This window comes from Ochlerotatus camptorhynchus, unplaced genomic scaffold (assembly GCF_037179485.1).
Source record: "Ochlerotatus camptorhynchus isolate MF236.1 unplaced genomic scaffold, CSIRO-AGI_Acam_v1.1 ptg000363l, whole genome shotgun sequence".
NCBI lineage: Eukaryota > Metazoa > Arthropoda > Insecta > Diptera > Culicidae > Ochlerotatus > Ochlerotatus camptorhynchus.
The window spans coordinates 873343-888672 of NW_027040851.1; the positions used below are offsets into that span (position 1 = coordinate 873343).

Below are 15330 nucleotides of genomic sequence, written 5' to 3' on the forward strand. Positions count from 1 at the left end.
CAAATAGTACTAGATTTCTGCTGCAAAATGTAAAGAAACCGAAAATCCATCTCCCACTGACTCATCCTTTCACATATGTACCAAATTGATATTTTAAAGCAACCATCAAAATAAACAGACAATGTATGAAAAGGCTAGTTGCCAGTTGCTTTAAAGGTTAGTTGCCTCCCTAAGCGAACCCCCCGCATCCTAACTTTTTTGTTAATCTACTTAAGGGGGTAGTACACTTTGAACGTCCAAAAAGTACGGCATTTTCGTTAATTTTTTTAAGCAATAAAACACTCAGGGAGGGCAAATATGTTATAACCCATTTATTAGTCATCCTTCGAACTACAATTTGTATTTTTTTGAACTCGATTGGCGTCTCCTCGAACAATGAAATTTGGGTTAGAAATACGTATTCCGATTTTTTTTAAATTATTTTTTTCAAAAGTTGTGGCCTTAGGAAAAAAGCCCATTTTTTCACCCTAAAAATGCTTACAAAATCGTGGATTAAAATGTGGATACGTATTTCTAAGCAGAATTTTATTCTGAACAAGAAAACCTAGGCGATATCCAAATTTGATGTGCCGATGCGTTAGTTCATTAGCTACAACATAAACCCTGTTAGAGCGCATTGTATAAATATTACGCTCATTGTGAAGTAATGAAATTGGGTTGTTAGCGGAATGCTAAATAAAACAGCAAAAGGGTTTATCTTCCATTTAATTCCAGTAAGCTAAAGGAGAAAAATCTATACAAATCTCTAATAAGGAAAATCCCCAAAAGCTTGGTAGCCATCATAATGAAGTAATGAAATTGGGTTGTTAGCGGAATGCTAAATAAAACAGCAAAAGGGTTTATCTTCCATTTAATTCCACTTAATTAATTCCCACTAAAGAACTTATCAAAATCTAACCCCCTTAAGTACTCATCCCCTAGGTAAAAAAGTCAAGATCATAGGTATAAAAATGAAACTACAATGTGTTGAATCGGAACCTACCTAACTAATAAAAACCAAAGATTTAAGTAAGCTAAAGGAGAAAAATCTATACAAATCTCTAATAAGGAAAATCCCCAAAAGCTTGGTAGCCATCATAATGAAGTAATGAAATTGGGTTGTTAGCGGAATGCTAAATAAAACAGCAAAAGGGTTTATCTTCCATTTAATTCCACTTAATTAACCAAACTTTTTTACCTAGGGGATGAGTACTTAAGGGGGTTAGATTTTGATAAGTTCTTTAGTGGGAATGACACTGATGAAGACTGCACATTGTAGTCGAAATACGTATCTGTCATGGATACCAAAATTAATTAAGTGGAATTAAATGGAAGATAAACCCTTTTGCTGTTTTATTACGCTCATTGTTCTCAAAACAAAAGAAGCGCTCCTAGCGAATCCCTTTTTTCTATTTTTATCCGTAGGACGAAGAAAATCTAATGGCGTTTCAATGCGTTTGGACGGAATTGAAACTCGTAGGACGAATTTAGAATCAAGAAGCAGTATTAGATTTTAAGCAATATCTCAATAATTTATGACTCTTTATCAAATCCAATGGTACGTATGGAAAGGTGAATAAATTTAGAAATCATATTTGACAGAAATATTCTCCTTTTTGTTTAAACTCGTTCAGAAAAGAGAGATAAAGCGTGGGTTGTGCTTAGTACGACGGAAATTAGATCAAAAACCCTACGACAGTTTACTTCAAAAGCTACAAAAAAAATTTATAATTATGAGAACGCATCAAATGAATGTTTACATTCATTCTTCTCAAAAACAAATCAAGTGCGCCGAGCGACACCATTTCTTCAGTCTGCACTCGTGTGCCGAATGGATTTCAATGGCATTTCAATGTGTTCTGCCGGAATTGAAAACGTTTGACGGAATGGGCGTCTAATAGTGGTGTAAGGATTTTATCATTAATACAACAATTTGTTACTCATTTGGTATATCCATTTAGAAGTTGATTAAAACATTCTACTATTTGTTAAGTGGTTAAGAGCTTAAGTGTGGTTTGCGCTTACTATGACGTACACTAGGGTATTTTACCCAATTATTGTAAGAATTAGAATAATGAATATAACAATAAGCATAAAAATAAGCATAACAATAATGAGAATAAGAATAATAATACTGTAATAATAAAAAAGCATTAACAATAATAAGAATAGGCATAACAAATAAATAATTTAAATAAATTAAATTTTTAAGTTTCTGAAATTGTTCAAAAATTCACTTTTTTATTTTATATTATGCTAAATGTGATGAATCTACATTAAATTATTTTACGTAATTTTAGCACAAGTGGAAAAAATTTCGATTTATGTAGGTCTCAATTTTGGCAACATAGATGAAACAGCTGTGTTTCCAAAATCGAGATCCATGTGTTACATGAATAAGCATAATAAATAGAATAACTAGGGTAGAGAACTACTTCGACCTAATCGCCCATTTTGGGCCTATCGAGCAGAAAACTAACTTCAAATATATCCATGATTTTAGAGTTAGCAAGTCAATTATGCGTTTGGTACGATACTTTAGTTAATAAGCTTCCGAATGAAGTTAATGAGAACGCGTGGTATGAAGGTTTGAACCCGTTATTCCCAAAAACAAAAGAAGCGCTCCGACCGAATCAATTTTTATCTTCATCCTATAGGCCGAAGTGAATTCTTTGGCGTTTCAATGCGTTAGGCCGAGTTTAGAATCCGTAGGCCGAGTTTGGCGTCAAGAAGCGGTGTTAGACTTTTGACAATATCTCAACGATTGGTTTCTCTTTATCAAATCTTTTGGTACGTACGGGAAGGTAAATAAATTTGGAAGCCAGCGCTAGATTAAGACATACTAAGTGCGGGTTGTGCTTAATATGCCGGAAATGGCTTAGTTAACCCTACCGTAATAATAAGGGTTAGCATAATAATAATAAAAGTTAGAATAATAAGATGGCGGACTACAGTTACACTGAAATTGACAAATATTGTCAAATACCCCACAATATGGGTATTTTTGGAATCGGAATGACGTGCAGAGACCAGAAATAGATGTCTGATGCTGTTTTGAAATCCAATATGGCGGCTTCTGGATAAAGATAAACTTGGAAATACTGTCAGATAACCCACAATATTGGTATTTTTGAATTCGAGGTAACGCGTAGGGTCCGGATCAATGTCAGATGCTTTTTTAAAATCCGAGGTGGTGGTTCCGGTTAGAGACAAACTTTAAAATACTGTTAACTACCCCACAATATGGATAATTTATGAATCGGGGTGACGTGTAGGGACCATAAATTGATGACTAACGCCTTTTGAAATCCTAGAGGCAGCTTTCGCTTAGTGATAAACTGTGGAAAACCGGCAAATAAAACATGGCCCACTTAGTAATTAGACTCACTTTGCTTATTACAGCGCTCGTAGTGGACGTATTGGGAAGCTTTTAACGTCTATTTGTTGACATCAACAATAGCAATAACAGTGAATAATTTGTTTCGTATTTTTCTTAAAATATAAGGAATAGTATGCACTTGAGTGAAGACCGTTTTCAAATCCGATAATTCATATCCGAAATAGACCCAAATCATGTTGTTTCATTACTAAGTGGGCCATGGTTTACCTCACAATGGTATACTCTGACAGATTGAAGTATCTTGCAACCCTACTACAAGAAAAAAAAGTGATAATACTTTTTTGAACAAGATTTAATTTTTTTAAGTGGCCTTTGAATAAGCGCGGAGCAAGATGGGGCAAGAAGGGTCAGTCGCCAAAAATTAAAATTAAAATGTTAAACCTTGTGAAAACATTGAGTGTATGTCAACAATGATAAAAATATAGGATAAATGTCGGCAACATCAATACTTTTACCTATTATCGTCAGCGACATCGGCCTTTGCGTTTCAGAGGACATCGGGTGGCTAACATTTAGCATTCTTAGACTTTATTTACTCCCCCCACACGACAATAGGTAAATGATTTGACGAAGTCGGCATTTACCATGCTCAGCAAACCAAAAACCAGCTTCTATTCACCTTTTTTCAATACATTTTTAAGATAACAATTCTTAGAATGTATATCACGACCTAGGATCATGATTAGGCTACTTTCTTGGCAGTTTTGTGTACCGTCTGTCACGCAATGCCAAAAACCTCGCAATGCACCTCAAATCCAAACCAAAACTTAGGTTGACAGATGGCCCATTTTGCTCCTTTAAAATGATTAGTTTTGCCCCAGTAAAGGTGAAACAACATGTTTTTTTTTTATTTATTGTAATATTGTTATGCAATTTGTCAATCTTTGTATATGATGCGATGGATAAATAACAAAATTATGTAGAAATATTTTTTTTTGCAAGCGTATGGTTCACCCTGTCACGTTTTGCTGTATTGCCTAAGGAAAGCTGACATTTTACTTTGCATTTTTATAGAAAAAAACGGTTGATTACAAAACTTTAAAAATCATTCACAGCAAATCGATTTCATTTCAGACACCATGAATAAACATGATTGTGCAAGAATAACGAAAAATAGGCATGAAACTATCACTGACTTATCTTGCCCCTCTTTACCCTATTTTTGGAATGGAGGTGACGTATAGGGATTAGAAATTGATATTTGACGCCATTTTGAAATGCAAGATGGTGGCTTCCGGTTAGAGCAAAAATAAGATAAATATAAATATAAATAAGACTATCGAATCAACTGTGTTTTGGAGTCGTTCCTATCTGCCGTCAACAAGATAAAGGTGACAAGCACGTTTTTCGTGTCCTTGTTGACCTTCAGCTTTGGGGTGATAAAGTGGAACAAAACAGACTTGGACGCAATAGAGCGAGTAGTGGCATTCACTAAGCATCGCATGTATCATCCACCTGCATGTATCATATAGTCACCTTGTAACGTTTTGAAGGAGGAAGTGGCCGAAGTCACCGATATTCCGATATTCAGATCCCGCAGTTGCGAATATACTTCGAAGAAAACCACAACCGTACGTAGCATTACCAGCTGAACTGCGACCTGAAAACATTTGATGATAAAGTTATTGGGCGGACTACTTTCGGAGAATAAAAACACCGGAATTAACGAATTCTACACCGCGTACTTTATTCGTGTCTTATCTTACAGAGATCTGAATTTGGAATGAATGAAAACAGCGCTTGGCGCGCAAAAGAAAAAAAATAGCATTGGGCGTTAAAAACAAAATACATCGAGTACACACTGAGAAATTGTATACCTTATCATCCCTGCTCAATTTCTGATAGTTGAGAGGTTAAGTTCCCCCCGCAATCGACAGAATGGCCCACCTGGTAGTGACTTCGTCATGATGTCTGCTACTTGCCGCTCCGTCGGAATGTACTCCATTCGTATGCGTCCCTGCTGAATCATGCTTCTGATGTAGTGCAACTTCACGTCAACATGCTTCAGCCTACCGTGGTCCTTTTGATCTTGCACCACCTTTATGGTAGACTGGTTGTCCTCAAAGAAAGTTACAGGAACAGCAAACTTGTAACCTACTTCCTCCAGAAGACGGATCAGCCACACTCCTTCACAAACCGCTGTGCTGAGCGCGACCAGTTCAGCTTCAGTGGATGACAACGAAACAGTTTGTTGCTTTCTGGTCAACCAAGTCGTCACGCAGCCAAACACTTTAAACACGTAACCCGTCCCCGAACGCCGGTCGATGACACTGTTCGCCCAATCCGCATCGCAGTAAGCCGCAACAATATCCACATTGTTATCACCTCTGTACTCCAGTCCTATGTCAACAGTACCCTTAATGTACCGTAGAAGCCGCTTCAAATGTGTCCAGTGCTCCTCAGTCGGACAACTCTGGAACTGACTGTAATAGTTGACCGAAGCGCAAAGATCTGGACGAGTTGTTAAGGTTACGTACATTAAACAACCAATAAGCTCCCTGTACGGTTTCGATGTGCGCTGCGACTCTTCTCCTTTCTGGAGTTTCAGGCGACACTCCATCGGTACCTTGCTTGGTTTGCAATCTGCCATGTTGAATCGATTCAACAAACCTTCGAGGTACCTGCGCTGACTAATGCACATGATCCGCTTTTCGACGTCTCTTTCAATCCGCATACCCAAGAAACTGGAAACTTCGCCAATATCGGTCATGTCAAACTCCTTAGAAAGACAAGCTTTGACGATTTGAATCTCCTTCAGGTTGCTTCCAATGACCAGAATGTCATCCACGTATAGGATCAGGTAGATCTTCCGCTCCTTCTCACCTCGCCAATACAGACACTGGTCACTGCTGCTCCTCTTGAACCCTAGCCTAGCAATGAATCGATGGAAGCGATCATTCCAAGCTTTCGACGCCTGCTTGAGGCCGTACAGTGACTTATGTAGCCGACAGACCAAATCTGCTCCTTCCGCAAAACCCTCCGGTTGTGACATGTAGATTTCCTCACTCAGATCGCCATTGAGGAAGGCCGTGCGAACGTCCATTTGGTGAACGAACATTCGCTCTTGATTAGCCACAGCCAACATAGTTCGCAACGTGTCCAGTTTAACTACCGGTGAGTAGGTTTCCGTGTAATCAAAACCATACCGCTGGCTGAAACCCCTCGCAACAAGCCGAGCCTTATATCGATCTGGACCACCTCCTTCGCCTGGCTTTACCCGGAACACCCACTTGCACGAAATCGGCACTCGACCTTTCGGTAGCTTCACCAGTGTCCAGGTTTTATTCCGCTGCAAAGAATCCATCTCGTCCTGTATTGCCGCTTGCCACTTCAGCCAATCCGGCCTCTTCTTGAATTCCGCGATGCTTCCCGGTAAGTTCTCGACATACTCCATTGCACCTAGAGCCACACCAGCAAACATCATGTCGTAGTCCTTCGCCCACACTGGGGGCTTCGAGATGCGCCCCGAAGATGTCACACCAGTTGTCTCACCACCACTTGCTTCCTCAAGAGTATCATCACCTTCTTCCGCCAGAGTTTCATCGCATGAATCAAACACTTCGGACGCTTCTTCCCGATCAAACTCGTTCTTACATTGTTCGTTTTTACACACTTCTTGTTGTCCATGTCCATTTACACCTTCTTCGTCGGAGTCCCCTTCATCCTCAACGTCCGCAATCACTGAGGGGCCGATGACTCTTTCAGTCCACTTAATGTCTTTCATAAAATCACTTGCCCTCATTTTCGATATCTCGTCAATAATCACATCCCGAACAGTCACGATTCTCTGCTCCTCGGGATTCCAAACTCGATATCCGTTCGTTCCATATCCCACGAAGACACCTTTCCAACTCTTCTCGTCGAGCTTTCGTCGCTTTTCTTTTGGAATGTGGCAGTAGGCCATGGATCCAAACACTCGCAACTTTGACACATCAGGCTTTCTTCCCTCGAACAGTTCATACGGTGTCAGTCTCTGACCGATAGCGCTGGCCGGACTCCTATTCGCCAAGAACGCAGCAGTTTGGACCGCCTCTCCCCAGAAATCGCGGTTGATTCCGGAATCGAACATCATTGAACGAGCCTTCTCAACTAACGTACGGTTCATCCGTTCGCTAGTGCCGTTTTGCTCAGGGCAGTAGGGCACAGTGAATTCCATTTTGATACCCTTTCGCTGGCAAAACGATCGCATTTCCTTGCAGGTATACTCCCCGCCGTTGTCGGAACGAAAACGGGAAATTTTCGCACCAAACTTCGCTGTCATCTGCGCTTCGTATTCCTCAAACCGCCGAACCACCTCGTCTTTCGAATGGTTTAGATATACCACCGTGAACCTGGACCAATCGTCGATGAAAGTGACGAAATACTTATGGCCATTCCTTCCTGTCGGCGTAACTGGCCCGCAGACGTCGGAGTGTACGAGCTCCAGTACCCGACTCGACCGCCGCTCTTCTTGCAGCGTGAACGGATTTCTCGTTTGTTTAGCTGCTACGCACGCCTCACAAATCACCATAGATTTATCGCTACCGCTTTCTTTCAGGTTATTCACCATTCCATTCTTGATGAGGCACGACAAATTGCGCTCCCCGAGGTGTCCATAACGACGATGCCACAACTCTGTCGCTTTACTAATCTGACCCGAGAAATAAACGGAACTGCACTCACCTTTTGCTGCGTAAAAGTTGAGTTCGTAGAGCTTATCACGCCTCTGGCCGGTGGCAACTACCTTCGACCCTCGCTGGATTTCAACTCTACCGTCCTCGAACACGACTCGCATACCTGCAGCTTCGATCTTGCTAATGGAAAACAAATTACAGCGCGCTTCCGGGATAAAAACCGCTCCAGCCACCGTCGCTTTGACAGTTTTTCCACCAACCACCGCCAACACCGGAACATCACCAGCGTACTTCGCAGTTACCCACTCTCCACTCTTTGCAACGGCGATCCGCATCGGCTGCTTCAACGGAACGAGCTTCGAAAATAATCGCCGATCATTGCAAATGTGCTCCGTGGCACCGGAGTCGATGAACCACTGGATCTTGCTCTGGTTGCTTGACATTTTGTCACTGGTCAGAAACATCACACCGTCATCGTCCTTTTCAGCCACCTGCGCTTTTCCGGAATACTTCTTCTCGGTCTTCTTCTTATCCGGGCAGTCACTCGCCTTGTGGCCTTCCTTCTGACAGCTGAAGCATTTGAAGATCTTCTTCTTCTTCGCTGGTCTCCGCTGCGCACCGCCAGAGAAAGCCGCTTCACTTTTCACATTGCCATTAACACCGCCACTTGTCGCCGTTGTGCTCTTCCGTTTAATTTCCTCGTCGAGCAGCCGGCACTTCACAAAGTCCATTGTAAGATGCTCCTCCGGCTGCGACTCGATCGAGGTCACCACCGCTTCGTACTCGGATCCCAACGACAACAGCAGTCGGCAAACAACATCAATATCATCCATCGTGCCACCAGCGTTACGATACAGACGAATCAAACGATCGAATCTGATGAAATGATCCTGCAACGAACCTCCCGTGTACCGAAGATCGTGCATCTCGCGATTCAAGTGTAGCCGCTTCGCAACGCTCTTCCGCTCAAAAATCCTCACCAGCGCATCCCACATCTGCTTGGGAGTTTCACGTCCTTGAAGGTGCTCCAGCTGGTCATCGTGTATACGTGATACTATCAACGATTTGCATTTTCGATCCCGCTTCTGGCGCTTTTCCAATGCCTTGGATTTCGTGAGTCTAACCTCCGCCGAATCGCCCGGCTCGACCTTGAGCTCCGCCACATCGCCCACTTCCGTTTCGATGCACTCCACCAACTCATGCTCTTCCAGCAAGGTGAGCATCCGGAATTTCCACGCGACACGCGACAAAGTTCGACCCGTCGAAAATGGCGACACGAATGGTTTCCTCCCGTTCCAAGCTCATTTTTCCGCACTTACGACCGAAAAACACTTCACTCGACCAAAACACAACCAGGAATCGTTCCTGGGCCCATAACCTATTGGGCGGACTACTTTCGGAGAATAAAAACACCGGAATTAACGAATTCTAAACCGCGTACTTTATTCGTGTCTTATCTTACAGAGATCTGAATTTGGAATGAATGAAAACAGCGCTTGGCGCGCAAAAGAAAAAAATAGCATTGGGCGTTAAAAACAAAATACATCGAGTACACACTGAGAAATTGTATACCTTATCAAAAGTCCTATCGTGAAAGCTGAAGGAGCTGCATGAAACATTACACGGATGATTACACGGCATTTTAAAAAGTTGCAAAATATAACATTGCACAAAGAAGTTATTAATTTAATGATATTTATCATATTATTGTTGTTGGATGATTACACGGCATTTTAAATAGTTGCAAAATATAAAAAAGCATATAAGGCTTTTCTTCACATCACTGATTTTGGTTCCGTTTCTTACGGGCAGTTGCCGCTTCGTTAAAATTGTTAAGAGCTTTAACGAATTCACCGACTGCAGTGTTCCGGTCGATCCGGAACTTGGAGATTGCTGTATCTAAACAATAAAATAAAAATAAATCGAAATAGTTATTGGTATGGCACTGCAATGTTAACAATTCGATGAAGAGGAAAAATAAATCTTTATTACGCCTGAAATATGAAATATTTTAATTTACCTAGCAATATGCTTATAACGTGAAGCTCAGCTGCAGGTTGGGCCAAAACTTCATGGAGAGCATTATACGCTGTGCGGCCACTCCACGTATGTCGACCTGTATTCTGGAACATGTTTTGCACCGCTACACGGAACAAATCATACGCTGATTTGTTAGATAACGATGAGAACTTTTGTTGGAGTACTGCCTCCACATCTGCGTTTTTGCTTAACTCTTCAAGTCTGTTTAAATCAGCGTCATCGCTAAGTGGGAACTCTACTCTCATTGACGTTGTTTTCGGCATAACAATTTTCATAATCTTATCCACTGATTTTTGTAAATTTTCAACCAGCCGCTTAACGCCCACGCAGTTATAGTTTATGATGTCTATCTTTTTGTCTGGAACCAAACATTACGTTAAATTTTTCAGTTTATACATCATTACAAAAAAAAAAACGATCGGTTGTTGCTCTACTCAAAAACTCATCCCAGAGTAATTGATATATTCTATTTAGTAGAACTTTATAATAAGTCGATTCACTGACCGCTTTTAAAATTACTTTGTTGTCATTTCGATGTATACTATTGTGAGAGTAATTCACCGGATTTTTGGTTGGTTGCTTTGGGATGAGTTTTAAAAGAAGATCGTTGCAGATATTATCATTAGGTTGTGTCAAATATGCATAGTGGATCACAGCTATTTTATATTTCATGTATATTAAGCTCCTCAACAATTGCGCCAAAATTATACAAATTTGGCTACGATTTGAATTTGAGGGAGAATTTCAAAGTTTTTTTTGGAAGAATCGAAATAAAAGTATTCATCTACCTGTATTACAATCAAAAATAGATAAACCTTCCAGCAGTCGCGGTGCGTTGAGTATACGTGTAAAAAACATACTATTCAAACATGATTTTTTTTTCAACAACTTCCATGGATATTTAAAAAATGTATGAACATCACTAGAATGAGAAAGAGTTGATTTGTAAATACATTATAAATCCGGAGGGGTGACCCCGGCGTAGTGGTTAACATCCATTCCTCTCACGCCAAAGTCACGAGTTCGAATTTAACCCCCGGGCCCAAGAGTGTTAAAGTGACTATAATAAAAAAAAATCAGGATTAAATGGAGTGAAATAATATTTTTTATCCACATACAAAAAAACATCATATTTTGGGGTGATTTTAAATGCAACAAAAACCCAAAGACAACGACTTTGTTGAAGACTACAAAACGATTCAGCTCTTAAAGCAATAAGTTGTTCTTAATTTACTTAAGAGCGGTTTAAGCCTAGTGCTTCGCGCAACCTACAGGTGTATTCTTCTTCTATATGGCTTTGACGCTCTTTAACGAGCTTTTGTCTGCTCTCATCTTTGTGTTCTAGATGCACTTCCACAGTTGTTAATTGAGAGCTTTCTTAGCCTGTACCATTTTTGCATGTGTATTATTGTGTGGCAAGTATACGCTAAGCCCCGGGAAGTCGAGAAATTTTCCTATCCGACCGGGCCGGGATTCGAACCCAGCCGTCTCCAGCATGGTTTTGCTTTGTAGCCGCAGCCTTTATCGACTGAGCTAAGGGAGGCCCCTGTTTTATACCTACAGGTATAAAGAGATTGAATTTATGTGCCAAGCACTAAGCCTTAGCCTAAGTATCCTTGGCCAATATTTAGCAAGTTTTGAATTTTTGAATGTTAATGTCAATTTTATGTCAAATCCCATACAAACTATGATATTCTCCCACAAATCCACATCCTAACCGCATTCGTTTAGCATCCACTTAGCATAGAGACCTTAATACACATAAAAAAGCAATGAGAAGTATGGGGTTTTAAAGTTGACTCACCCTAAAGACCATATAAAAAAAAAATCAGTGATACTTACCGAGCTGTTCAATTTTTTTAATTATTTCGTCAGTATTACCTTTATTTATTTAGGGATAAAGTAATAAAAATAATTGAATAACGATAAAAAAGGATGAGAAGTAATAACATAATGAAATTATTCAAGGAAATACGATATAGTTTTGTGAAGTCATTAAAATTTGCAAATCGATTTACGTACTTCCGGTCATGCTTGATTCCATACATTTCTGCATTGTCTTGTCAATATGGGTATTTCCGGAATCGGGGTGATATCTAGAGACCAGTTTGATGCCATTTTTAAATCCAAGAGGGCGGCTTCCGATTATAGAAGAACTGGTATATATCACAAATCCTTCAATATAGGTATTTTTCGAATCGGGATGACGTATAAAGACCGGAAATCAATGTCAAAGCCCACTTGAAATCCAAGATGGCGGTTTCCGGTTGTAGGAAAACTGGGAAATACCAGCAAGTACCCTTCAATATGGATATTTTTAGATTCGGGAAGACTTATACAGACCGGATATCAATGGCAGTTGCCATCTTGAAATCCAAGATGGCAGTTTCCGGTTTCAAAAAAACTGGGAATCAATATGGATATTTTTGGAATCGAAATGACGTCTAGAGACCGGAAATCAATGTGTGACGCCATCTTGAAGCACTGATGCTAATTCGACAGCAGCTCCTGGTCTTGTTCTTGTTCTTGTTGAAAATTGGCCACTTCGCCGGGGACCCCGGAACATTCCCGGGAGGGCTAATGTGACCGTTGACTTTGATTAAGGCCATTACCGGCCAAGATTTGTAAAATAATGAAATTTGATATGTCGCACGATGGCTTTTGGTTTTTGTCGAGAATTGGCCACTTCGCCGGGGACCCCGGAACATTCCCGGGAGGGCTAATGTGACCGTTGACTTTGATTAAGGCCATTACCGGCCAAGATTTGTAAAATAATGAAATTTGATATGTCGCACGATGGCTTTTGGTTCTTGTTGAGAATTGGCCACTTCCCCGGGGGCACCAGGACATGCCCGGGAAGGCTAGTGTGACCATGGACTTTCAATAAGACCATTTCCGGCCAAAATTTGTAAAATCATGAAGTTTAATATGTCGCACGATAGGTTTTGGTTCTTGTCGAGAATTGGCCACTTCCCCGGGGACACAGCAACATTTCCGGGAAGCCCAATGTGACCGTGGAATTTCAGTACAACTGCCATTGGTCCAATCACATCATTTGAGAGAAAACATGATGTTCATCGTGTGTATACTTATTACAGAACAGTAAAGCCGAATGCCGACCAAAAGTGACCCCAACGGGAACCGGAATAACTCCGGAACCATGTATTGATCCAAATGTTTTCAGATGGATTCAAAAAATTCAATAGATTCCCGACGAAATGCATTTTGTTGTAAAGAAAAAGATTGAGAAATTATGTTTTTTGAGCTAATTGCATTTTGAAGACTATGCAAATTTAGACGTTAGGCACGCAAAGGTTAAAACGTTGTCATTAACTTACGTTCTGGAGTTTCAATTCGGCGAATTTGTATGCATTTCGGTAGTATAAAATGCATAACTTCACTCGGGTCTAAAAGAGAATTTTAAATATATGTTTCAAAAACCGATAAAATGTAGATATATATTAATATGAATGCATACCGTTTAAATCATCACTATGCGTAGTTTTTTGTTTTTTGCTGCTGGGTCCAGCTTCACCGAGTTCGTCAACATCGCTTTTATCGGACATTTTTACAATCTTTTTCGAAATAAAGAGCTTAATGCTGGGTTTAGACTAGGCAAGTCAAATGATCAACTCAGTTGAATTCAATTGGCTTGAAAAGTTGAGCCTGGTTCAACTTTTTTCAATTCAAGTGAGTTGATCAAGTCAGTTGAATGGCATGGTTTACACGTTCAATTCGCGTTCAAGTCAGTTGAATTCAACTGAGTTGATCAATTGACTTGCCTTGTTTAAACCCAGCTTAAGAGCTAGCTACGCAGAGTTGTTCAGTGAATTTTTCGTACTCGATTTATGTCGTATATTGAAAGCGTAGTAAAACGAATAAGTAATTTTGCTATTCAGGGGAAACATGACAGAAGGGTCTAACTCGAAACGTAAACAATGACTTGGATCGTCGGTTTCTTACGAATGACAACACACCCACTCAAACTAACTAAATCATCTGACAGGGAAATGTTTGTTCTATGAGCTAGTGTAGTCAGATTTCGTGGGTGTGTGGTCATTCAAGATAAATCGACGTGCAAAGTTATTGTTTACGTTTCGAGTTATACCCTTCTGACATGTTCCCCCTATATTGTAATATTGCATGACAGGAGCACGACAGCTTATTCTCTCATTTTTTTCGTTTTACTTTGCATTCTACTCTCTTCTTCGCTCAGTTCGAGCAATTCCACTCGCGAAAAGCAGAGAAGAGTAACTCTCCAGCCCGACAGCAGCTAGTTCGTCCGACGGCATTCTTAGGCTGTGAACCATTTGCCGAGTTAAATTTAACTCGTGGTTAAAAGTGACATTTCGAAAGTTATTTTCTATGTTCGAAAATCCCCGTGCTGTCGATCGACCGGTTTTCGAGCCACGGTTGTCAAAATTTAACTTCTTGTTTGTCAGAAATAACCATGCTCGGATAGCAGGGTTAATCGATAACTTTTCATCTGTCAAATTTTAACCAAAAGTTAAAATAATCCACCAAATGGTTCAGAGCCTTACTGGGTTGCTTCGACGGGTCTTTCTCGATCATGACTGACAGCACGAACAGCTGATTACAGCAGCACAGAGAACAGTGCAAATATAAACAAAAGGTCTGGATCTGGATTGGACGCTCAAATGGAAGAACTAACATTCGCGGTTAAGCCATCGGCGAGTTTACACGTGTTGTGTTGAGCGGACATTTTGTAATTGCTGATCGAACTGAGGTGAAAATTTGTAATTCCGATTGAAGAAAAGTTTTTTATTTTGAAAGGAGCGAATTCTTTGAAAGGAGACCTGTGAGTAGAAAGATTGGAGAAATGACTGGACCGGGCGATCCGGATCCAGGAGGCGGAGGCGGAACGATACCAAGTGGTTCTAATGGAAAGCAATGGCTGACATACGAATACAACGAAACAGACACCGGACCATACAGGGTGATCGTTCAGCTGAACGAAAATCGTGACGACGCACAAATTAACAAGCTAGCAGTGGGTAAAATTCTAACGAAGACGAAGGAATACAAGGTAAACGTACTGAACCTCAAAATTATGGGAAAAAACAAAGTGCTGGTATTGGTAAAAACTCCACAAACGGCAAACAAAATCCAGGCTGACAAAACACTACGGGCACAAAATTACAAGGCGTACATTCCAAAGCACTTCATGACGGTAGCAGGAGTTGTTACTGGAGTTCCATTGGAGATGACACCGGAGGAAATCTTTGAAAATATAACCTGCAATATGCCAATTCTGAGTGTAACACGACTGCATAAGTA

At 40.5% G+C, this 15330-nt stretch overlaps 1 protein-coding gene across 1 annotated transcript in view; it reads left to right on the forward strand.

Annotated features, from left to right (window-relative positions):
* The first annotated feature begins 14872 nt into the window (after window positions 1–14872).
* Window positions 14873–15330, forward strand: part of LOC135709770 (uncharacterized) — a 69506-nt gene continuing 69048 nt past the window's right edge. Inside the window, exon 1 of the mRNA XM_065232154.1 lies at window positions 14873–15310. Coding sequence (XP_065088226.1) covers window positions 14873–15310 — 438 coding nt within the window. The remainder of the gene's footprint in view (window positions 15311–15330) is intronic.